The 26,914-nt window shown below is 39.0% G+C and overlaps 1 protein-coding gene across 14 annotated transcripts in view; it reads left to right on the plus strand.

Annotated features, from left to right (window-relative positions):
* Positions 1–26,914, plus strand: part of LOC126416114 (microtubule-actin cross-linking factor 1) — a 1,003,027-nt gene that overhangs the window by 780,035 nt on the left and 196,078 nt on the right. For all 14 annotated transcript variants that reach the window (XM_050083628.1, XM_050083630.1, XM_050083635.1 and 11 more), the window contains exons 23-28: positions 12,207–12,357; positions 15,497–15,580; positions 17,777–18,019; positions 20,307–20,416; positions 21,245–21,516; positions 22,685–25,845. In XM_050083628.1, the coding sequence (XP_049939585.1) occupies positions 12,207–12,357; positions 15,497–15,580; positions 17,777–18,019; positions 20,307–20,416; positions 21,245–21,516; positions 22,685–25,845 (4,021 nt within the window). The remainder of the gene's footprint in view (positions 1–12,206; positions 12,358–15,496; positions 15,581–17,776; positions 18,020–20,306; positions 20,417–21,244; positions 21,517–22,684; positions 25,846–26,914) is intronic.

A 26,914-nucleotide genomic window follows, 5' to 3' on the forward strand; every position in this document is an offset into this window, starting at 1 on the left:
AATTTTCTAGAGTCGTGTCCTGCCTACTGTCAAATAAAACATTTGGAACAAAACTAAAAGATTGAACTATTATAGAGTATATTTCTACTACAATAGAATTGTCACCATATAGAATTTTTGAAATGTTTCTAAGTTTGTCAAGATCAATATTTTTTTTATAACACCATTTTACACTTTTTTGTCACTAATAAACCCCATTTCTCTGGCACTCTCTCCATTGTTTGCACTGTGACATCAACGATTTTCACTGGCATTGTCAAAGGCTGCTCTGTATCTTGAAACTGGCAGGAAACGGAACTTGCAGCAATGAAAGTTAAGTCATTTCTTGCTTCTGAAGGTTCGAGGAGTTTATTTGCTGCTATAAATGAAGACGCTTCATCCTCCAGAGCGATGATCCCCTTAGTTACGTCAAAAAAAAAAAAAATTGAATTGTAGCAAACCTCTGCTGAGTTCCATGTCGACCGTCTTAATATGATTGGTTAAGGGAGCAGAAATATATCTGGTGCAACGTCTGAATCCTTCACGGGGCTTTAACAAAGATCATCTTAATACTGGAAATCAATTTGTTGACATCCTGAAAAAAGCTTCTTATCCCTGCAGATGCCCTGTGAAGACCGTGTGTTAGGAAGTTCATTTGCAGAATTTTTGGAAGTATCACTCTTGAAGTTGTCCCATTCCGTTTCACTGCAGGTGTAATGTCTGAAGTGAAAAGTAATCAATTGTCGTACTGAATTTCATGAAGTTGCAGTGCATTTTTGTGTTTGGTTGTACTGATATGTTGAGAAATGAAATATTAATTTTCTTAGTTCACTGACTGCTCACATATTTTGCACTGAAGTAATTAACCATCAGCAGAAAAAAACTTAAGAACTGAAAGTATTAATGTAACTTGGCAGTTTACTGCATAAAGGAACACTGAATTTCGACGTGTTGCTAGATTGGAGAGCAGCTACGAAGGCGGGTGAGGGCCGTGTTCTGCACAGAGAGAGAGGAAAGATACGTTGCGATGCTGCCAATTTCCTTCAGTCAATTTACGCACTGAGACAGCTGACAGGGAGCTAGTATAAACATCGTTCCGCAGTGAACTTTAAGAACTGCATTCTTAGTAATGAGAATTGTTACGCGCGCACACACACAATCTACCACATAAAATTAATTAATATTGAACTTAATCACAACATTCCCAATCGTATAAAATATTGAGATAAATAATTTCTGTATATCAAGTTCTATATGGTTGAAGACGACAGACTCTGAAAGTAAAACAGCTGTTTATTGTATAACAGAAAGCAAATGAAAGTCCAGCGATGATGCTGAAACCTCAATGAAACGTCTCAGGTTGATAGCGCAAAAAGAAACAATTGTGTTTTGCTCAAAGCAGATCCCTTTCAAAAGTACACTTTATTTGTAAAGCAAACACAGATGGAAGAGATTCAATCTCAAGGCGATACTCACACCATTTTGTCAGTAATCATGATGTAGCTTCATTCTTTCTTTAAATACTGTCAGTGTTTAATGTTCCATCTTTTGAACAACAAGGATTTGTTTCATTAATCAAATGAATTTTTGCATTGCTTACATTAGGTACCCACAGTGATAGAATAAATTTAGAGCATTTTCAAGTTTTAATAATTTGTGACCATAAGGATATCAGAAACAATCGTTTAATGTGTTACTAAAAGCTAATTTTCTTTCATTGTGCAACCTTCTACGGCGTTACAATATATGTTCTTAATCGAACAAAATATGTTTTATGAAGAAAACAAATTGAACGAAAAATGTTTTATGAAAAAAATAGCATCGTTATGAGGTCAAAGATGAAACTTGAGCTGCTACTAATTTTTTATGCTTCTCCAGGCACAGTCACACAAAGTCATAAGTAGCAGTAATTGGTACTTACATACTTCACAGCAAGAAATCCACTCCATCGTCTTCGCTGTCTTATGTAGATGAATCAGACTCGGCAAGATTTATGACTAATGGTTCCATAACCATGTCCCTGCCAATTTCTCTCATCATCTGCAATTTTGAATGTATTGTTCTTTTCTGCAATATATGCTTTCATCTGAGCCCATACCAGCTTGATTGGGTTGTAATGGCAATGGTATGGGGTAATTTAACAATACGGTGTCAATACTGCTTTGCAATTTTGTTTATCTCATAAATTCTGATGCAGGCTTATGTTGATCGACAAGAACCAGCATTTCCGCTCTGGTATGCGACAAGTTAAGAGGTATTCCGTTAGATGACAGCTATACAGTAATGTCTGCATTTTTGGAGTTCGTATTTGGAGCTTTGTTCACTTGTACTGAGTGGCTGCTCGCATTGTCCATGACTATAACTGAAGACACAGGAATATGTGGCAATAATTGTTAGGTAAATCACCTTTTGAAGATGATATATGTCATTTCAGAGTGGTAATCTTTAGAATTCTTAGCTTTAGATGCCTTAAAAATAAGCTTACCCTGGGGAATAAAGCCAGTATCTGCTGATCCGATATGAGGCACTATAATTCTGTTACCCTTACCAAGAGGAACTTTTAATCCACTGTACCCGTCGCTCATTTTCCAGCACATAGCCCTTGCATGGTTCTGAGTAACAAAAGGTTCATCTAAGTAATAAATTTGAGCTGTGCCAACTTCTCTGATCTCCTGCATTGTTCTCAAAAACACAGTCCTTGCAGCTACAATATCGCTTTGTTCCATTAATAATTTCCTACCATCGTTTGTTTTCTGATACCTGAACTTCATGTCTTTCAGTATCATCAACATGGTCCATTTGCTTCTGTTAAAATTTTCAGCTTCTTTCATACGCGAAATTAGTTTCTCTGCTGTTGGATACTCGCCTTCAGTGAACATGCTGAACACTATGCACCGCAAAATCTTTTTTGCAAAATCGTCTAGCTCACCCACTTCTTTTTTGCGGTTGAGCTGCTTCCCTGGTGATTTGAAAACAACTGAACCACAGGCTTAAATAGACGTCTTAACTTCATTGGATAGTCTCTGAACAGTTCTCAAACCAATACCACAGGCTTCAGCTGTCTGCTCTCGGCATTTGGCAACGGCGTGACCCACACCTGGTGCCGGTGTTGATTCAGTGGAAGATTGTCTCTTAAAGTATTGGCACACAGAACACTGTTCCTCTTGCCTATTTGTGTAACACTTGGTGTTATTGCTTACCATCACTCATAATGAACACTATGAAGACAGTCGGCACTCAGCATCGAACATGAGTGACTGAAATAAACAGTTAGAACTTCTGAACACAGCACGAACCGCACAGATCGAAGGCAAGAATGTCACTGGCGTACTATTGGCTGAGTGTCAAGTGGTACACTTCCACATGCTTCTGCACATCCTACCATCACCCATCTTCGTAGCTGCTCTAGTCACCTTACACAACAATGTTGCAATGAAAAACTGAGAGAGAGAGAGAGAGAGAGAGAGAGAGAGAGAGAGAAGAAAATTTAAAACAATAATGAAACAACTCCAGCAATCATTGTTTCTTTTGAAGGAGGTATGTTCCATTAGGAAGCCAAGTAAGCATTAGTGACTATCAAAACCCTTATGTAACCTTACCTTCTTTTTATGGTGATATGTTGTTTTTAATAATAAAAGAACAAATAATAATCAGAAAGAATGAGATTTTCACTCTGCAGCGGAGTGTGCGCTGATATGAAACTTCCTGGCAGATTAAAACTGTGTGCCCGACCGAGCTTCTGTAAAGTTTGGAAGGTAGGAGATGAGGTACTGGCAGAAGTAAAGCTGTGAGTACCGGGCGTGAGTCGTGCTTCAGTAGCTCAGATGGTAGAGCACTTGCCCGCGAAAGGCAAGGTCCCGAGATCGAGTCTCGGTCGGGCACACAGTTTTAATCTGCCAGGAAGTTTAATAATCAGAAAGGCAGAAAAAGCATTTGTATTGGCAATTGGGTATTTATATGAAAAATGCAACAAAAAATTGTTGTATATTAGTCGCAAAGAAATCATGAAGATGTAAATTGTACGTATTCACATTCAAATTGAAGATGAGTAATATATTTAAAAAGGCATTCTGCCGAAATTCCAGTCTCTGCTTATGAGTTTTTATTATAATAATAATCTCCTTTCTGTACTGAACAGAAAAGTAGAAAGGTTAAATAAAGTTGAAAGGAATATAAAGGTGGCAGCTGCAATGAAGATTACCCAAAGATTGTCAGAAAGAAAATATTGGGTGAGATAAATTGCATATAAGTTGTTCTGTAGGTCTGTGTAGCCAGTAACTTTCCCAATATCATTTTCTTTTTTAACTTACGAAGATTAGAAGTGCATTGATGCAGTGCACAATGACAATGTGAAGGGGTTGCATAGGGAACTAGTGCTCAGGTGAAGGATCCACATGGCAAGGGTTCTGAAGCAGTCATTGAAATTGAGCAGCATGTTCTGCCGCAACGTGAGCAGTTATTCTCTTAGTCACTATTTGGTAATGGCCATTAATTCTGGCAGACAGCTGGTTGATAACCATGCCTATATAAAATGTAGTACAGAAATTGCAACAGAGCTGGTATATGAGACACTTGCTTTCACAGGTGGCCCTGCCTCTGATGGGATAGGACAAGCCTGTGATGGACCTAGAGTAGCTGTGCTGAATGGCTGAATTGAGCAAGTCTTGCACCAGGGCCCTCATAGGTATACGACCACAGTGGCAATGAGCTGGGAGCGGAAGTGACATAAAGCTGGACCAGGATTTTTAGGTTGGGCGGGCAACGAAATACCGCTTTAGGAGGGGTAGGAAAGATCGTGGTTGGTATGTCCCGCATTTGCAAGCACAGTGGTGGGAAGTCAAAGCTTGGGCGATGGACATTTTCAATTGCTCCAGTCCAGGATGATGTCGGGTGATGAGGCGGGTGCTCCTTTACAGCAGTTTCGTTGGAGTGATGAGAGGATTAGGGGCAGGTATGAAGGTATGGTGTGGGAAATCTGTTTGCGGATTGGGTTTGGACAGTAGTGGCAGTCTGTGCGGCCTTCAGCATACTTTAGATAAGGAAATTCTAGTCACAGCAGATAAACCACCCATGGTTGAGCAGGTTGTATGGGAGTAATTTTTTGATGTAGGAGAAATGGCAGTTATCCTCTGCACCTGCTGCCTCTTCTCCTTCCAACTTGCCTAGCTCACACACTTGCGGCCTCTCTCCCAGCCATCAGCTACCCTTCTTCAGCTTTCCCTCCCACTCTTTTTTCCCCCTCACCCACCCCACCCGACACAACATGTCACCACAGGCTACTTGCCAAACTGCATTTATTCATCCAGTCCAATGCAGCTGTACTGGTGTGTGTGCGTGGGCGTGAGTGTGAGCAGGGGTCTGTGCTTGTGTGTGTGAATTACTTTTCTGAATAATGATTAGTAGCAATATAGCTGATCACCAAAATCTTTTATCAGAAATAATTTAACAAAAAAAATTGGGAGCTGCATTAAAAGAACAGGAGATTCAAATTATGGCATTTCAAGAAACAAGAGTGACAGACAATAACATCATAGATATCAGCAGTTATCATCTTTTTTCAAATAAAACTGATAAAAGAATACTTAACAAAACACTACATTTGGGAGTTGATTTTAAATTCAATAACAGAGATAAACCCATTAATAATAGATTAATAACATTTTCTCTTAAGTGCTCAAATAAAGCATACATTTTAATTAATACCCATCTGCGAGTCAATGAGGACAACTATAAAAAACCTGAAGAAGTTAATGAAGCTTGGGAAACATTAGAAAGCATCATCTCGAAAATTCTCTCAAACCATGTTAAAATATTAATGGGTGATTTTTATGCTCAATTAGGTAAAGAGAAAAAATATAAGAAAATGGTGAGTGGATTTCCTGCACATAAACGGACAAACCAGAATGGCCAAAGACTTGTTAAAATGTGCAAAAATTTTAACCTTAAAATCATGTCAACACATTTTAAAAAGACCCCTTCTAGACAAAAAACTTGATGAGTATCCAGTACATTTATTGAAGAATTTCAAATTGATCGTGTAGCAGTTTCATACCCTAACTACAAAGAAATTTTAAGTGCGCAAGTTAGGATACCATTATTTAACACAAATAAAAGTAAAACTTCAGCTTCAAAAACTCTTCAAAACAAAAAAAATGTTATCCCAAAATTTGACACTGCTAAAACTCCAACTCTAAGAAGTGAACTTGACAAAAAGCCTAAAAGAAAAGTTCATGAAAACAGCACAGAATTTAATTCTGCTTCAAAAAGAATAAAAGCACCCTTGGTGCAACATGGATTGTAAAAAAAGTAGTTCAATGTAGACATGAGGCATTCAAAAATTGAAATAGTAACAAAACTGAAAATACGTACACGATCTTTTTAACTGTATGAAAAGAAACATCAAATTAATCTGACAAGCTAAAAGAAACTACAAAAATGCCCAACTTTTAGAAATCAAAAGAGACTTCCAAAAGAACAGTACAAGAAACTTTTATAAAACATTCAAATCAGGACTAACCAGTCACCGACCTCAAAGTCTTTGCTTTAAAAATGAAAATGTCAGTTGGGCTCTCAGCAACCATGAAAATTGCGAAATACTGTCTAATTATTTTGAAAAACTGTTGAACTGTCCAGGAACTGGAGCAGACTGCAAGCAGGGGAAACGAAATTTCTCAGAGCAGTTAAGGGAAAGCAAGAATGGACAGAGTAAAGTATGTAGAGATTAGAAAGGACGTTAAACAAGAAAATATGAGAGAAGAAATTGAAAAAAGAGATTAAGATGATATGGGCATGTTAAGAGGATGCATGAGCAGAGACTCCCCAAAATTATGGAAGAACTAAAGATGGATGTCAAAAGACCTAGAGGGCGCCCAAGAACAGGTGGAAAATGGGAGTGAGAATATCTGTGGAAAGGAGAGGTGTGACCTGGCTACAAGTGGAGGAAGAAAAGTGGTGGGAGGACCGAGCCAAATGGAGAGGACTCGTCAGCACCCAGATCCGGCAGTAGTTGGAGCGGGATCCGGATATAGATAGATTAAACTGTTTAGAACCAGCAAATAAATTCCAATCACAGCAAGCTGCTAATACTAGCTCTAACTCTACAGAATCTGATGAAATTGAAATCACTAAACAAATTAAGAGACTGAAAAACAATATAGCATCCTGAGAAGATAGTATAATTGCAGGACTACTAAAAATCAGCTGTTCCTAACACTATAGAAGAGACCATTTAACTAATAGGACATATCTTCCAAACTGAGAAAATACCTGATGACTTGAAACTGCCCTAATTCATGTGTTGCATAAAAAAGGGAATACAGCTGGTATTGATAATTACCGAAGAATCTCTCTTCTCCTAGTAATATACAAAATTGTCTTGCTGTGTACTTGATCAAGCCCAAGAACAATTGGAACCTAAAACTGGCAAATACCAAGTAGGCTGCAGACCAAACAGATCCTGTCTGGAACAAATTCCTAATTTAAAACTAATCCTTAGGCAACAAAGGATTTCTTGTAACAATATTATATGTAGCTGTGTGGATTTTTTAAAAAGGTTTACCATTCAGTTGATCGTGAATCTGTTTTCCAGATTTTAAAGGAACAAGGACTGGATAGTAAAACTCTAACACTGATTAAGGAATGTTAACTGACACTAACATTAAAGTTAAATTCATGAGAAAAATTTCTGAACCATTTGAAATAAAGAGTGGTGTTACACAGGGAGGTGGACTTTCCCCATTACTGTTTAACTTTGTTTTGGGAAAGATAATTACAGAATGGTAAAATCAAAAGTTGAGTCAAAATATAGATCAATCAGTTAGGTAGAAGTGATATTAGAGTAGGTTGCCTCATGGCTGCAGATGATCTGGCAACTTTAACTAGGGATATTACGACAGCTCAAAAACAAATTGAAGTTCTTTAAGATGTTGCAGAAAAAGTAGGACTGCAAATATCATTTGAAAAAACGGACTATATGACATGCAACAAACAAGCACCAATTTTTTGAACACGAAATATGGAAAAATAAAAAGAGTTTCTCAGTTTAAATACTTGGGGGACATCATACAAGAAAATAGTCTGGAAAAAGCTGCAAATTAAGTCCGCTGTCAAAAAATGGCAACTGCTTTCAGATTAACACAAAATATTTATAGTAAAAAATCACTTTGTAAATGCAGAATACTTAAGCAACAAAACAGCACTGTAATCAAACCTGAATGTCTGAAATTCGAAAGAAAGAAAAATTATTAGGAAAATATTAGGCCTGAAAATTACTAATGGAGAAACGTGTAGGGTGAGAAGTAGTAAAGAAATAGAAGAATATGCAGACATACATGGTGAAATGAGTAAACAAAGACTTAAATTTTACGGGCACATTAAAAGAATGGCACCCACTAGGTTGACAAAACAAATAGTAGAATTCTACAAAAACAGAAGTAAGGCCAAAACTGAGCCATTTAAATGGATCACTGCAATTAAGGAGGATCTTAAAGTAGCTGCTATAACTCAGGCAGACGTTACGGATACAAAAACATTCAGGTAAAAGATATTTAATCGGAAAATTTGGCAGAGGGAAATTAGAAAATGGACTGGAGCACTGTAGTCTGATGAAACAAAGAGACTTTGTTTTAAAAGGATGAAACAAATTTGGACACAAAGGAAGGCCAACCATCAAAAGCAACATTCATGGATTGTACCTTCTGTGGTCCTATTGGGCCCATACGTGAATAATAATTATAGTTAACAAAAACCAACACACAAGTTAGTTCCAGTCAGTTTATAATTTCATGTGAGTAAGTTTTTGTAAACTGTCTAAAGAGTTCATTCCCATGTTGTTGTTGTTGTGGTCTTCAGTCCTGAGACTGGTTTGATGCAGCTCTCCATGCTACTCTATCCTGTGCAAGCTTTTTCATCTCCCAGTACCTACTGCAACCTACATCCTTCTGAATCTGCTTAGTGTATTCATCTCTTGGTCTCCCTCTACGATTTTTACCCTCCACGCTGCCCTCCAATACTAAATTGGTCATCCCTTGATGCCTCAGAACATGTCCTACCAACCGATCCCTTCTTCTGGTCAAGTTGCACCACAAACTTCTCTTCTCCCCAATCCTATTCAATACTTCCTCATTAGTTATGTGATCTACCCATCTAATCTTCAGCATTCTTCTGTAGCACCACATTTCGAAAGCTTCTATTCTCTTCTTGTCCAAACTATTTATCGTCCATGTTTCACTTCCATACATGGCTACACTCCATACGAATACTTTCAGAAATGACTTCCTGACACTTAAATCAATACTGGATGTTATCAAATTTCTCTTCTTCAGAAACGCTTTCCTTGCCATTGCCAGCCTACATTTTATATCCTCTCTACTTCGACCATCATCAGTTATTTTGCTCCCCAAATAGCAAAACTCCTTTACTACTTTAAGTGCCTCATTTCCTAATCTAATTCCCTCAGCATCACCCGACTTAATTAGCCTACATTCCATTATCCTTGTTTTGCTTTTGTTGATGTTCATCTTATATCCTCCTTTCAAGACACTGTCCATTCCATTCAACTGCTCTTCCAAGTCCTTTGCTGTCTCTGACAGAATTACAATGTCATCGGCGAACCTCAAAGTTTTTATTTCTCCTCCATGAATTTTAATACCTACCCCGAATTTTTCTTTTGTTTCCTTTACTGCTTGCTCAATATACAGATTGAACAACATCGGGGAGAGGCTACAACCCTGTCTTACTCCCTTCCCAACCACTGCTTCCCTTTCATGTCCCTCGACTCTTATAACTGCCATCTGGTTTCTGTACAAGTTGTAAATAGCCTTTCGCTCCCTGTATTTTACCCCTGCCACCTTTAGAATTTGAAAGAGAGTATTCCAGTCAACATTGTCAAAAGCTTTCTCTAAGTCTACAAATGCTAGAAACGTAGGTTTGCCTTTCCTTAATCTTTCTTCTAAGATAAGTCGTAAGGTCAGTATTGCCTCACGTGTTCCAGTGTTTCTACGGAATCCAAACTGATCTTCCCCGAGGTTGGCTTCTACTAGTTTTTCCATTCGTCTGTAAAGAATTCGTGTTAGTATTTTGCAGCTGTGACTTATTAAGCTGATAGTTCGGTAATTTTCACATCTGTCTACACCTGCTTTCTTCGGGATTGGAATTATTATATTCTTCTTGAAGTCTGAGGGTATTTCACCTGTTTCATACATCTTGCTCACCAGATGGTAGAGTTTTGTCAGGACTGGCTCTCCCACGGCCGTCAGTAGTTCCAATGGAATATTGTCTACTCCGGGGGCCTTGTTTCGACTTTGGTCTTTCAGTGCTCTGTCAAACTCTTCACGCAGTATCGTATCTCCCATTTCATCTTCATCTACATCCTCTTCCATTTCCATAATATTGTCCTCAAGTACATCGCCCTTGTATAGACCCTCTATATACTCCTTCCACCTTTCTGCTTTCCCTTCTTTGCTTAGAACTGGGTTTCCATCTGAGCTCTTGATATTCATACAAGTCGTTCTCTGATCTCCAAAGGTCTCTTTAATTTTCCTGTAGGCGGTATCTATCTTACCCCTAGTGAGATAGGCCTCTACATCCTTACATTTGTCCTCTAGCCATCCCTGCTTAGCCATTTTGCACTTCCTGTCGATCTCATTTTTGAGACGTTTGTATTCCTTTTTGCCTGTTTCACTTACTGCATTTTTATATTTTCTCCTTTCATCAATTAAATTCAATATTTCTTCTGTTACCCAAGGATTTTTACTAGCCCTCGTCTTTTTACCTACTTGATCCTCTGCTACCTTCACTACTTCATCCCTCAAAGCTACCCATTCTTCTTCTACTGTATTTATTTCCCCCATTCCTGTCAATTGCTCCCTTATGCTCTCCCTGAATCTCTGTACAACCTCTGGTTCTTTCAGTTTATCCAGGTCCCATCTCCTTAAATTCCCACCTTTTTGCAGTTTCTTCAGTTTTAATCTACAGGTCATAACCAATAGATTGTGGTCAGAGTCCACATCTGCCCCTGGAAATGTCTTACAATTTAAAACCTGGTTCCTAAATCTCTGTCTTACCATTATATAATCTATCTGATACCTTTTAGTATCTCCAGGGTTCTTCCATGTATACAACCTTCTTTCATGATTCTTAAACCAAGTGTTAGTTATGATTAAGTTATGCTCTGTGCAAAATTCTACCAGGCGGCTTCCTCTTTCATTTCTGTCCCCCAATCCATATTCACCTACTATGTTTCCTTCTCTCCCTTTTCCTACACTCGAATTCCAGTCACCCATGACTATTAAATTTTCGTCTCCCTTCACAATCTGAATAATTTCTTTTATTTCATCATACATTCCTTCAATTTCTTCGTCATCTGCAGAGCTAGTTGGCATATAAACTTGTACTACTGTAGTAGGTGTGGGCTTCGTATCTATCTTGGCCACAATAATGCGTTCACTATGCTGTTTGTAGTAGCTTACCCGCATTCCTATTTTCCTATTCATTATTAAACCTACTCCTGCATTACCCCTATTTGATTTTGTGTTTATAACCCTGTAGTCACCTGACCAGAAGTCTTGTTCCTCCTGCCACCGAACTTCACTAATTCCCACTATATCTAACTTCAACCTATCCATTTCCCTTTTTAAATTTTCTAACCTACCTGCCCGATTAAGGGATCTGACATTCCACGCTCCGATCCGTAGAACGCCAGTTTTCTTTCTCCTGATAACGACATCCTCTTGAGTAGTCCCCGCCCGGAGATCCGAATGGGGGACTATTTTACCTCCGGAATATTTTACCCAAGAGGACGCCATCATCATGTAATCATACAGTAAAGCTGCATGCCCTCGGGAAAAATTACGGCTGTAGTTTCCCCTTGCTTTCAGCCGTTCGCAGTACCAGCACAGCAAGGCCGTTTTGGTTATTGTTACAAGGCCAGATCAGTCAATCATCCAGACTGTTGCCCTTGCAACTACTGAAAAGGCTGCTGCCCCTCTTCAGGAACCATACGTTTGTCTGGCCTCTCAACAGATACCCCTCCGTTGTGGTTGCACCTACGGTACGGCTATCTGTATCGCTGAGGCACGCAAGCCTCCCCACCAACGGCAAGGTCCATGGTTCATGGTTCATTCCCATCACATCAGTGTATTCTACTGAATGAAGAGTATTGTAGCATTAGACAAGGGACTTTATCAGCATAATGTTAATGCTTGTCTGTGTTTGCCTTGGTTTTTCAGATTGCGCAGCTGCGAAGCTGCTTATGGATTGCTGCAGACATACAGCAACTCGTATGAGAAAGAGGTTGCATGGGTGGATGAGAGCTATGGAAAACTAAGTGGTCTTGCTCCAATTGAAGACCGTGCGAAGGAGCAGTTGGAACCAACACGAGTAAGAACTTCATTTGTGTATTTATGAAACTGTTTCTCTGTAGAAATGTTTCTGTGTCTTTTGTAACTGATGTACATTGTTTTATCCCTGAACATTTCTGTCTCTGTCTAACATTGTGTTCAGCTCATGGCACAAATGCAGTGGCATAAACTGCAAATGAAAGTACTCAGTCTAAAATCCGTAGATATAAAGACACAGTTGTACAAAGAACAATACACAATGATACGTTGCCAATGTTGCAGACTTTCTCTCACACATCGCCCCTTCTTCCTCCTACCCTTTTCCCATCTCCCTTATGTGTTCATGTTTATAACAGTGAAAACCATCATTTTTTGACAATATAATTTAACTAGATGGATAAAAATATCTACTCACCAAGCTTTAGTGGAATACACATATAAAAGGAGGTTATAATTAAGCAAGCTTTCAGACCAAGTGGCTTCTTTTTCTGGCAGAAGAATTGAAGAGCAAGGAAGAGGTCTGAAAGAACAGAACTGGAGAGATCTAGGAAAAGGGGTAGGTTTTGGAAAAGTCACCCCAAGCCGTGGGTCAGGGGAGGCTTACTAGACAGGATGTGAAGGAAAGACTAATTATTGGGGACTGGATGAGATATGAAAACCTGAGAGCTTCAAGGTGGAAGAAAGGGTAATATGCAATACAGAGGTTACTGCTAAAACAACATGCATGAGTTAATAGGATTGAAAAGCAAAGTGCATTGTACGTAACAGAGGTAGGAGGGGGACAGCGAAAAATACACTGGTAAGAAAATGAAAGATGTAGAAGTGAAGAAATGTTGAGATAGACGGAATTAACATAAATTAAGCCAGTTGGGTGGTGGGAACCAAGGACAGATTGTAGCGCTAGTTCCGCTCTGTGGAGTTCTGAGAAACTGGTGTCTGGGGGAAGAATACAGATGGCGCATGTGGTGAAGTGGCCTCTGAGGACATGACTGTCATGTTGTAGAACATGCTCTACAACAGGATATTGTGTGTTGCCAGAGTACACCCTCTGCCTAAGCCCATTCATCCTAACTGATAGTCTGTTGGTAGTCGTGCCAATGTAAAATGGTGAACAGTGTTTACATAACAGCTTGTATAAGACGTGTCATTTCATAGGTGACTCTCCTTTTGATAGTGTATGTTTTGCCAGTTATGGTGCTGGCATAGGTGGTAGTAGGAGGATGCATAGTGCAAGTCTTGTAGTGGGGACGGTCACAGGGGTAGGAGCCATAATGTAGGGAGACGGGTGCAGGAGCAGCGTAGGATCTGACAAAGATATTGCGAAGATTGAAAAGCTACTCTTGGTGTGAGAGCAAAATCTCAGAAAGAATGAATCTCATTTCAGGACATGATTTTAAAAGGAAGTCACAGCCTTGTTGAAGTAGGTGATTACTAAATTTCAGACCAAGATAATACTGAGTGACAGGTGATGTGCTCTGAAGTTGTTTTTTGGAGGGATCAGCAGTATGAGGACTGGATACGGTGGCCTTGGAAATCTGCTTTTGAACTAGGCTGGTGGGGTAATTATGCTCAGTATTGGCTGAGGTGTGGATGATGGTGTATTCGTGGAAGAGTTGGGATCCAAACAAATGTGTTTGCCTTGAATGCCAAGGCTTTATTCATGTTTATCATTTTTCTTTGTTGTTTGGAAGGGAAAAAGTGACAAGAGAGAACATACATTGAGAAGCAATTCACCACACATTGTCTTATTTGATGAGCAGCATGTTCAGCTACTTGGCATCTGCCACTCTGCCTGAATCTGGTGATAGGTCAGAAAAAAAAAGTACTAAGACTCCACTAATCAAGCCATTACCCTTTTCTTCAGCTCAAGTGCTGTGACTTGAAACAAAGGTTTTACAGTGAGTCCTTTTGCTTCCACATTCTATGGACAATATCCACAACTCGCCCTCAACATGTACACACATGTGACAGTTGCTGACATAAAATTCTGATGCCATTTCAGCTAGCATGATGGTTTGATTGATTGGGGTGGATGCTTCTGATGCCATTTGTAAGTCACCCATAGATGTGATATCATTAAATACTGTAAATATATTTGTGTGTGTGTGTGTGTGTGTGTGTGTGTGTGTGTGTATGTGTATGTGTGTGTGTGTGTGTGTGTGTGTGTGTGTGTGTGTGTGTGTGTGTTGGAGGGGGGAGGAGGGGGGGTTGTAGTGGAATTTTTTTTTTTTACAGCTTCCAAATTAGTATGTGTCATCCTTCTAGTTTGTAGCACTGTGCACTTTCTGAACTGAAAGATGAACATTAACTTTCTATAAGCAGCCCCATCTGTTTTCACTGAAACTCATAACAATATTCTGAAAAGCATAGATTGGTACTCTCTGTATGGAGGAGACATTGAGTCGCAGCCAGGCATAACAAAAAGAACTGTCAAATTGTTTTTGTACGTAGTGGTTCCACACATTGTGACTATTTGATTATGCATTTTTTTGCCTCTAATATCACATAAAATTAACAAGTCAGCTTATTTATATGCCTTTTTTCTCTTGCTGACAGGTATCTAGTTAGTAAAAATTTCATTCCATTTAATTAATCTTACTATATTAATGAAGTATTAAATTGAGTTAGTAAGAGTGGTACTGAGTAAAGTTTGAATGTGTAAAGCTTTGCTTAAGATGAAACATTTTGGTATCTAGTTCCAAAGAGCTGCAGCATAACAAGAACAGGTTGTTTCCTCTTGAATAAGTCTAGAAAACAGTCTAAAAATGGAGACTACCCAGCTATGATCAGAGAGGCATATACCGGACACATTTGCGTTAAGGTTCCTTATCTTTATTTTCATTGCTTGATTGACTGTTGAAAAAATAATGGATTGTGATTTTAGAAATATAGCGGTTAACACTCACTTGAGAGTTCCATTTATTTATGACATGAACATATTCATATCATTTGGTGAAACGATTTGTATCAGAATTATAAGGGATACTTGCTTCGGGAAATAAAGCAGTTTTTTTCTCCTAGTCAAAAATTTTTGAAAGGTATTTCTCATACTGCAAAGCTGCTATTAGCTCTTTCACTACTTCGAGTAAAATTATGAGATAAATAAAGAAATAATTTGTACTATTATCTACAGAAATTAAAATTTTTAATTTCATTAATTGTTTTTCCATTTGTCACAGGTGCTGTACAACAATGTATTGGAGAAAGCACCAGCAATTGAGCAGGTCAATGTTGTTGGTGGGCGATTTATCCGGGAAGCGAAGGTGAGTTTTATGGCACAACACAGGTAATTGGCTAGGTTTTATATTAGGTTTTCAGATTACTAGCGATGTAGAAAATGCAACATGTGGCATCAAAACACCAGGCAGCTGTTAGAGACTGTAGTTATAATTCTACAAGGTTTTGAGTCCACCTTCATGTTTTGAATGTGTGTGGTGTGAGTGGATTTACTATTTGTAAATAGTAATTGTACATACTATAACCTATACAGATATCTAATGCCATATACCTACTGACACTCTGTTACATGCCTTTAGAACTTAACTTCAAAAACATTTTTGTGGGTAGTAGTAACATTCTGTTAATATTCTCAAACATAACCTCATTATTATGATTACTCTTAGGGAAACACAACACCTATGTTGTTGCTTTGCCTGTCAGTTAATTGATATATGGTGTAATAGTGGGTGAGCTAAAATAATGTTAGATGCGTATTTGAAGATAATGCTAATCTATTAGGCGCAATATTTATCATCATGTTAACCTTTCTTTCGTGTACATCAGTTCAGTTCATGTGGAGTCTAAATGTTCAGTATTCTAAATCACCACTTTTTAAATTTATTTTTGATCATATTAGTCAGATATCATCTTCCAAATGATTTATAAAATTACAAAGACACAGAATGGCCGGCCTTTATGCACCCCCATGAGGTGAAATTCCAGTACTGCTGATAAAAACATACGCAAATTAAAAACAAAAAAACTATGAAATATGTCTGCTGACAGTACTGGAATTTGGTTTCTCCAAGATAAGTAGTGGCAAGCCGATCTAGTTATTGATGATCTGTCTTTTTGCAATTTATAAAAATGGTATTTCACATTTTTAGACCAATGTATTATTCAGTTACATCAAAATGCTGACACTGTTCTGGAAACGCCACAGATTCTCATTAGCGTCATGCAGTACACTGATACTGTTGGCATGATCAGATTGTTTACAAGTGATTTGCATTTTTCCCCTTTCACTGTGTTTGCCCTTTGATTATATCTATAGGAGAGTGAAGTATAAGTGGTGACAGACGTTTCCACTATGCTGCACTCTTCTCGCTTGCTTGCTGCGAAGAAGGAACAAACACAACAGAAGGTCATAAGGTCATAATTCATCCTCCTGTGTACACAAAATCTATTCATGATAACAACATAATTTTGCTGTCAGGAGGGCGGAGTGGGGGGGGGGAATTAAATAAACATAATTATTTTGTGAATGGTGGCCTCTTGCACTGCAGAAATGAAATGTTTAAAAAATTAAATAACACACTATGGTCCATGAACTTTGAATTTTACATTTAATACCAGAGTCTTCCTTCATTTGAATCCTGTTTTTTTTTTTTTTTATTTTTTTATTTTGTGCTTGAGATTTTCTTCACTTCATAATTTTAGCTTGTATACTCATTGTTTTGGCTTAGTATTTTCAAATTTTCGTACACTTCTGTTCTCATTCATGAAATTTTTAATGAACTTGTTCATTATATTCAATACTGTATAGTGTTGTTGATCATTTATGGATATTGTGGTATATTTCTTGTGTTTGGTGATGGTTCCTAGAATGTGTTTGGGATTTGCACCATCTTCCCACTCTGTCTTCTTGTTTTTCACAGTTTTTATGAGTATATAACACATACAAACTTCAAATTATGTGAAAGTGTAATGATTTAAAATTCTTTTCAAAGTTCTACCTACTGCATCAAAATGCGTAGCTTAGAAAGCTGATAGTTAACAACTAGCCAAACATTTAACTACTGTTTTGTCATTAAGAAATGAGTTACACATTTTCATGCAGTTTTATTATTCCTGATGTAAAAACATTTAACAGATTATATAGATGCGCTCCTCATGTGACAAAATTGACATTCATAAAGAGTAGTTTTGTAATTTTGATGGATATATCCAACAAATTCTTTTCAGTAACTGTTCGTTTGAGTTGCTTTAAAAAAAACTGCTGATAATGTACATTACAGTGCAGAACAGTCTAAGAATCAATGCAAAGAAAATAAAGAGAAAAGAATGAGAATTTTTGGATTTCACATGAGGATCACTGGTTCATTTTTTGATGTATGTCATATTGGGGAAATACATTGGGTGGCACTCCATATTCATTCATGGGTTGGTGATGGCATGACTGACTGAGGTGAGGGGCCAACTAACCTGACTAACATGCGGCCGGCCCCGCACACCCGCAGATCTACGACCTGCGCCTGCAGCACTATGCGTCGTGGCTGGTTGATGAGGTTCACCCAAGCATGGACACAGTGATTGGGAGAGGCAGATCCAATGGAGACAATCGTGCTGACCGCATTCCTGGTGCAACTGCTGTTGCTGCGCAGCTGGATGCACTCAACCACCGCTACCGAGCACTGCTGTCTCTGCTGTACGATCGATTGAAACAGATTGCAACTTTGTGCTCCAACGAACCTTCAGTGCAGGTAATTTCTGTGCATGTAATTTTGTTTATATCCTATGTTGTAGTTTGAATAAACATGAAATGTAATGTGGAGGGCCAAGGAAAAGAGATGTCAGATTTTTATTTGTTGCAAGATACAAAAGATAGAAACACATTTGCAATGTTTCTGGACATAGAGTAGCTCGAAGTATGGAATCCTCTGTGTAGAAGTTCAATATGAACCTGTAGTGGCATTATTGCTTGTCAGTAGGACATTATAGACAATAGCACTGTATGCAAATTATGAATAAATTATTAACTGAGACTATATTCCAGTGTGTGCTCAACAGGCAGCTATTTCCTCATAATAAAGAAATTTAATAGTAACACCAAAAATTCATAGAAGATTATTGTAACTGCAAATGGAAAATTGTAGGTTTTCAATACCTTTTGGATACAAAATTATTTAACATATGTGAAATGTACTTTGCAAGCAAGCAATTTACTTGAAGTTATTGAAGCAAGGGTTTTCATATGGAGCCATACAAGACACAGTTAGTGCAGTTGTGACATCCTGCTGACAACAACATGCAGTTCAAATTTGCACGAGTTTCTAGAGGATGTGAAAGTCGAAAATTTTGTGGAAATATTTTGTTTTCTGGCTGACTCTATATTAAGAACTTTATGGTAAAATTAGTCACCATAAAATCATAATTTCTGGTTTTGAACATGCTATTATAACTGTGAACATGAAAGTGAATCTACACTTCGTAAAAAATTAAGCCTTTGAAGTATTATATTTTGAAATTCAATAGATTAACACTAATAGTTATTAATTAGAGCATACACACCAGTATATATTTCTAGAACTTCTTTGAGAGATTTATTGGCAAGTTTTTTCATGTATTTTCGCAACATCGTTTATAAACGTTCGGTCCCCTTTTTCCTTGATTAGGATTGTATAATTTGGCATCACTAAACTCTTAGCTAAATTTTTCAACAATATTGTGGAAAGTATAGAGGAGACACTGAGTCACAGACAGGCACAACAAAAATGCTATATGTTTTAGCATTCGGCCTAAAGGCCCTTTTCTGAAGTAACACCTGCCTACCTTTCACTTTTAGGTTCACATTCACACTAAGTGCCAGAGTCTTCTTTTAATAGTATTTTCAATAGGAAGACGCTTTTATGTCCTTGACACAATATAACGTTAAGTTACAGCCTTGCAATTTCTTCAGCTGACCAATTTGTACACCACCCTCTCATAGCCAGTTATCATCAACAGAGAAAGAACAGTCAATCACTTTTTGAAAAGTTTTATTTTTTAGTAACTCAGCGTTACACTAAGGGGGATGAACCTGTAAATCTGTATTCTTTTTCCTAAGTTCTTTTATTTCTTTTTCCATAGTTTTTAATTATTGTCACAAACCCGAATTATAGCATTTACTGCATTGTTTAATATTATGTTTTCTTCTGCTTGTGGTTTCTTCATTAGTTGTACATTTTTTATGGTAGCTTCACTTCTGTGCTCGAATTTCTCATTATTGAGCCCATTACTAAATCAACTCTGTAGCTGAAACAGCTGAAACATGAGCCATCAGTTTGCACTTCCGAGGAAGATTCAACAGCTCACTTTTCAGCTCCCTTTCATAAACCGAATCAACAAGATGTATTGAGTACACATAAGCATTAACAACTGAAAACAAACCATCTTGTTTAAAAGCATTTATCCATTTTGATTTTCGCCTCTTTATTGTTAGGAAATATATGAAACTTAATTCCAAACTTTTTTGTTCTCTGAAGTTCTTACTATACCTTGTGGTAACATGGAATCCATTATTTTAAACTGGAAATAATTCAGAACATTTTCTCAGAAGCTCTCAATACACTAATAATGGTAGCACAACTTTACATATAATTGACTGTCATTGATAAGAACTCACACTTACTTGTACTCGCTCAAAAATGGAATGACATCACAATAAATTAATGGCAATGACGAGCTACTGAGTAGTGGCTGGTGGGTTACGCTGTCAGTAACACAGCCTGCTATAGCATACATACCCGTGATCCACACCATATATTCTAGTAACCATGATTTCAATCTCTCTCCTTTTTAAATACCTATTGCCCACTGAATGAGTTAGCTATACAGAGAGTGGTTGCTTTTTCTCTTTACCTTATGACTATAGTTCCTTATTTGTCCTTCAGGCTTTTTCTTTCAAATCATCTTTTATGTCTGTTCAACAAGAAAATGAAACGAGGCATTCTTACTATAAAGTAAATTATGATTGCTAACTCATACGCTTATTACTTCCTCATCTTTCAGGTACTGGTGTCACAGATGGAACCAAGGGACCTCAAAACATTCCGAACAGAATTTAATATATATGAGTCTACGGAAGAATCTCAGTTTAACAGCAGACAGTATACTACAAAGTAAGAAATATGTTGTCAATATTGACATCTATATGTTGATTTTAATAATTGTACTTGTCCATTATTGTAAGTAAAGAAAAACACTATTGAAACCAGTCTATTGAGCGTCATAAATGATTTTCAGTTGATGTGGTAGAAGCCATTTTTTCCCCTACAGAAGTTGTGCTTATGCAGTGAAAAATGCAACAGAGACCCAAATCAAGGTCTATGACGTGGCACAAAAATGTCAGTTTAACCTGAATTCGATTATGAACTACACTAAAAAACGTGGCAGTCTTGCACAAATGGAAAACTCAGTTGCTTGTGGCACATTACTTTAAGTATTTCAAATTTGCTTACTAACGACAGGGTAGCCATCGGCTTAGCGCAAAATCTCTCCTCTATTTTAGGTAACACTGAAATGAATAATCAGTTTATTTAATTTTTTTCTGTGTTGGTAGAGCTCCCCTTTTAATTCTAAGACATTTGTTTTCTTGTTTAGTGGTGGCGGTGGCTGGTCGAAAAACATTACTCCCTCCCACCTTCCTCCCCCTCTATGTAAACCACCACCCCCCATCCCCCCCTTTCCAAATCTTCTTCTGAATTGGACTTCTCTCAGCCATGTAGGTTGGGCTCATGATTACAATCATTGGCTCAGTTGGTTTATCATTTATTTTCATAAGAATTTTACATTGACAAAGGTTACTTCTCTCTCTCCCCCCTCCCCTCCCCTCCTGATTTAAAATCATGATGCAGAAGCAGGTACTTTTTTTCTTTTGTTGCAAGTAGACATACACCTTTAGAGACTGCTTGTTTCATTTTAAGGAAAAACATAATAAATCATTTCAGGTACCAAGAGATGAGGGATGGCAGCAAAATTACGGTGACCACTCGAGGATCTCGTGATGGATCACCTGCTCCAAAGAGACAGGCAACAGAAGTAGATGGAGGTCGTCCAGGTGTGGGAGGGACCGATGGTAGTCCTAGTCAGACTGTAGGAGTTCCTAGTAGCAGAGGAAGCAGCATGCATTTCTCAGAAATTCGATCTTTACGTAGGATTCGACAGGCTGATGAGGGAACAGATGTTTCTGATCTCCTTGGAATTACTGATCCTGCCACAGGTAAGAATCCTTTTCTGAGTTTGTTTTTCGTATTTCATATAAATAAATTGCATGTGTTTTGTTAATGGCTTGACTGCTATGTGAGTAAGTACCACGCTGCAAACACAATATCTAAGTTTTAATTCCCAGTTTGCTGTAGAAACTTTTCTATCAGAGTTTCATCTCAGTACATTGTGAATATGGAGCAGCATTAGTAAATCTGTTTAGGGGTTTTGATTCCAGTTTATCTTGTGATCCCCAAACTTGTATGGGTGGACCAGTTATGAAGTTGATGGCAGGAAAAAATATACTACCTACAATAAGTCCCACCCAGTCGAGCACTGGTATTTAAATCAACCTTCAGTTTGATATTGGCTTCAAGATGGAAAACCTCTGTGTTTTGCTGGATTTATGTATTACTATTTACGTCAAGAGGACAACACTAAATTGTTTCGTAAAATATGAAGTATATAGAGACTATTATGAATACAAGGTGCACTGTAAACAGTGTTTTCTTTTGTTCAGCAATATGTTCTGCCACTGGATAGTAAATAACTTTTCTGTGGCCCCAAACAAGATTTAGCTGTTGTCGCTTTCCTGATTACCTCCCATGATGACTCGAGCAAGTTGGCATAGCAGTTAGCGTACTGGCCTCACATTTGGGAAGGTTATGGTTCAAATACCTCCCCTGTTCTCTCCCATTGAGATGATGTGCTCTGTCTCTAATGAACTCATTGTCAACAAGATATTTAATTCTCCTCTTTTCCATCCTTCATTTTTCTTCTTTATTATTATTATTATTATTATTATTTGAATGGTAGCAATATTCAGTGTATTTAATTATGGATCACTTAATGCAGTGTTTGTTTCATGGCTGTGTGACAGTATTACAATAATTATATCAAATAATTTTGCACATGCTGTAGCATTTCAGTTCATACCTGTCAAGTTCACATTTTGTGTTTAAACTGGATTCTTGTGTGTATTTGGTGCTCAGTTGAGGAAAGGTTTTTGTGATTTGCCTTCTTCCTGAGAAACAAATACAATAATGAAGGCAACTTTTGAACCAGTTATCTTTCAGTTACTAATCTGCAGTAAAGATCTCTAGTCTTGGTCAATATAAATTAATGGATTACAACTTTTGGTTATGTGGTTCCCTATGTATAACTAGCCACTTATACTGTGGCAGGTCGTGTACTGACTGTGGGTGAAGCAATTGCGCTACGTGTGCTGGATGTCCGGTCAGGCCAAGTGGCAGGGACTCCACTACAGGAAGCTGTAAAATGTGGTTTGGTGGAACCTGCTTTGGCCACCCGTCTCCTCGGCCCTTGTGGTGTTGGTCAGCTGTCACTGCTGGAAGCTATCCAGCGAGAACTAGCAGATGCTGAGAGAGGGGTGCCATCAACGGGACCAGAGGTAAGGTACACAAGGTCTTTGGGAACAGGGGCGAGCGGGGTTGTTGCCGGGCTGCCACTGTCACTGTCAGATGCACTAGCAAATGGACTGGTGGATGATAGTGATGGCCGTGTGCTGGATCGGTGCTCTGGTGAGTGGCTGACTCTGGCCGAGGCAGTCGCTCGTGGTGTACTGGATGGTGAGGTGCGTGAGGTGGTGGACGCTGCTGCAGACGTACGCCTCACATTATCTGCTGCCTTAGATCGTGGTCTTATTGATGCCAGTGGTCGCTATCACCACGGTCTATCAGGTGAGGTATTGCGATTAAGTGAAGCACGCCGCAGGCGACTCGTCTCGCGTGCTGCTACACTTAAGGATGCTGTCGATTTGGACCTACTGGATGAACGTGGCTGCATTTGGTCACCAGCTCATCGCAAGCGTCTTACACTGACGGAGGCTGTGCAGTGTGGCACACTAGATGACAATTGGGCACGATCAGTAACAGACACACGGTCTGGAGAACTGGTGACACTTTCTCAAGCACTTCGCGATGGCATTGTATTACCAGATGGTGCTCGCTTTGTTAACACTGCTGAGGGTGCTGTGTATTCCATGGCAGAGGCAGCCGATCGCGGTCTCCTTACTTCTGTTGCTGTAAAATCCATTTTTGACATTGATGGTTTCAAGGAACCTGATGGAAAAGACTTTGTTAGTTTTAATACAGCTGTGTCAAAAGATTTCTTGAAGATAAATCGCGGTAAAGTTTCTGTTGTTGTTAACAGCAAGACTGGGGAAGCAGTGTCACTTCCTGAAGCAACAAAACGAGGATTAATCAGAGCTGAAGTTCTCGAGATGCTTAATCGACCTATTGGAATCTTTGATGGTAACAGAGAACTGAATGTGCTAGAGTCTGTTGCAAGGGGTAAAATTGACACCAGATTGGGATTGCCACTTGACACAAAAACTGGAGAACCAGTGGCATTTAATGAAGCCGTGAAATGTGGCCTAATCAATGCGGAAGGTGCAGCATTGTTGCTCAGCATGCTTACAATCACTGTAACAACACAAACAGTTACAAAGACTGTAAAGAAATATGTCACTATAACATCATCTGGGACAGCCACTACAGCAGAAGTGAGCTTGGCATATGGCCGATCTCCACGTATGACATTACAGGAAGCACTCATTCGTGGGCTTTATGATGAGAAAAATAGAACAGTTCGAGACCCAGAATCAGGTAGAATTCTGACACTAGAAGAGGCTGTCGATGCAGGATTGATTGCAGCTGAAAAAGTAGAAGTTTGTGTAGATGGAACATTACCAGATAAAATGGATTCACTTCGTAAACAAGAGTCAGTCCCCGAAGAAAATAGCAGCTCTCCTTTTACAGATCGTGTTCCCAGAACTGTGTCAACGAAAACAACAGTGGAGGAAGTAACAGTTGATAAAAGTTCAACGAAAGTGACAGTCATTGAAAAAGAAGATAAATCTTTAAGGAGAGGAGAGTTGGTTCGTGAAGATTCATCAACTTCTCCTCAGAAAGTAAAAACTTCCCCGATGGAGGTAGATGTCCATAGCACCTCTCCTAAACAAGCATACCCTGATAAGAAGATTACCGTCTCTCCTAAGAAGGCTAAAATCCATCCTTCGCCAACGAGACATATTCCAACAGAAAGTGATTTAACTACGTTTTTACAGAAAGAAGCATTACAGTCATCTTTAGAGAAATTCCCTCCTTCATTGCCAGCCAGATATGGTGATACATCACCTTCGCATGTAAAGAATGGCACAGAGCAGCCTCAGCAGCTTATAAAAGATGAAATGGGACAAGACATGGTTTTGGGACTATCACAGGTTCCCCGTGATATGTCTGTTAGTAGACGAGACCAGGCAACAGTCCCTAGCACACATACAGCAACATCAGAATTGAAACCTACAGATGAACTGCACTTGGAGCAGCATACACAGGTGTTTGAGCTCCCGCGGGATGGATGGCTACTGTCGGAAGCAATAGAGCGGCGACTGTTTGATCCTGTGACAGGGCTTTTTATTATTCCGGGTACTGATAGGCTTGCTTCCTTTGAGGAGTGTATAAAACTGCAAATAGTAAATCCAGAATCAGTCACTGTCATTGATCCCAACAACAAACGCCATCTGACTGTAACACGTGCTCTGGAAAAACACGTGCTCGATTCAACGGGCCATTATGTGTCACCAGATGGGAACAAGATCACTATGAAGGAGGCTGTTGATCATGGATTGGTTATCTTGGCAGGAGCTACCCCAGTTGTGTCTACTCAGTTGGACAGCAGTAGTGCGTCCTCACGGCGACTAATTCAAGTGACTAAAGTTAGTGGTCGCCCAGACAAAGTGGAAGTGTCAGAATCTGTAACAAGTTCTGGTCGTCCCCACACATTTAAAGAGGTGTGTGCAGATGTTCATGATATAGAACCTCTACAGGTCGCACCTGGTATTGTGTATGATCCATCGTCAGCACTAGTGATTTTCACACAGACTGGGAAGACTGATAACCTTCTTGCCGCAGTAAAGGAGGGCAAGATTGAACCGAGAATGGTCAAAGTTAAGGATCCGTACACTGGAAAATCCCTCAATATCAATGAAGCTCTGAGAAAGGGCTTCATCGATAAGGACACAGGTGAATATAGAGATAAGGCTGGACGCCGAATTCCGCTTTCTGAGGCATCCAAATTTGGTGTAGTGGCAGTGATGGGAGAACCCCTCTCTGTTGCTCCTACTGCTGAGCAGTTGACTGTTTCAGCTGAAGTGATTCCAGCAGATGGTGTCGTGAGGACCAGGACAGCAGTTGTTTCGACTTCCATTGTGGTGAGAGATCCTACAACAGGAGCTGAGCTGACTGCCGAGGAGGCCGTGCAGCGTGGCTTGCTGTCGCCAGAGCAGGCTGAACAACTCGCAACCGATGCTGGCCGTTTGAAGGTATGCTGTCCATCAACAAAAGAATAATAAATAATATTTTATTTCTGTTTTTGTATTAACCAACTGTAAACCATAGATTTCAAACATGCACTAGTATAATTAATGCCTTTTTTTAGAAACAAAATTAAGACTTCATTAGAAAAAACATTTACTAATTAATTATGAGACAGAATTTCTGGGCAGTACTTACTATTAGGCGTTTAAATGTTCAGTACTGTTGACAGCCACATATAAAAATAAAAGTTATGCCACAGTTTTAGCTTTCAGAAGTATTAGTTCCTTTCTCAGGAGAAGAGTGGGGCAGGTTAAAAAGGAAGGTCGAGTCACTCAGATCCCAGGACGTGTAGCTACTACAGTTGGGTCCCTGTCATCTTGGGGTTTGAGTGACCTATCCATCTTTCCTTCTCGAGTAAGGAACTGATAGTTCTGAAAGCTAAATTGTGTTATTTTACTGACAGTAGTCCTTATTTTGCCTCCTGAAGGTAATGGGTGGAAACTCCAGGTTGGAATAACAATAATATAGACTGCTACTCATCGTAAAGATGACACCTTGAGTTTCAGACAGCCTCAACAGAAACACTGTTACATGTTGTCTTTTGACCAAAGCCCTCTTTAGAAAAGGAAAAGCACACACATTAACCCACACAAGCAAGCACACCTCAGTCGCACAAGACTGCCATCTCCGGCTTGGTCCAAGTTACTGGAGATGGTGGTCATGTGTGCATGATGTTTTCTTGCGTGTGTGAATGAATATGTGTGTGTGTGTTTTTCCTGAAGAAGGCTTTGACCGAAACCTAAATGTGTAGCAGTCTTTTCGTTGTGCCTCTCTGCAACTCGGCATGTCATCTTTACAGTGAGTAGCAATAGCAATATTACTAACTAGTATAGAGGCATTGACAGTGTAGTCATCATCAGCCCTACTACTCCTGTTGCTGCTGCTGCTGCTGCTACTACTTCTACTTCAACTGTTACTGCTACTCCTTCCCCTCACCCCCTTCCAAAGAAAATGATGCTTACTATTACTAATTTTGTATCTGTTCTCAAAATCTAACTATGTAATGGTTGTATA

The sequence above is a fragment of the Schistocerca serialis genome, chromosome 8 (assembly GCF_023864345.2).
Source record: "Schistocerca serialis cubense isolate TAMUIC-IGC-003099 chromosome 8, iqSchSeri2.2, whole genome shotgun sequence".
Lineage (NCBI taxonomy): Eukaryota > Metazoa > Arthropoda > Insecta > Orthoptera > Acrididae > Schistocerca > Schistocerca serialis.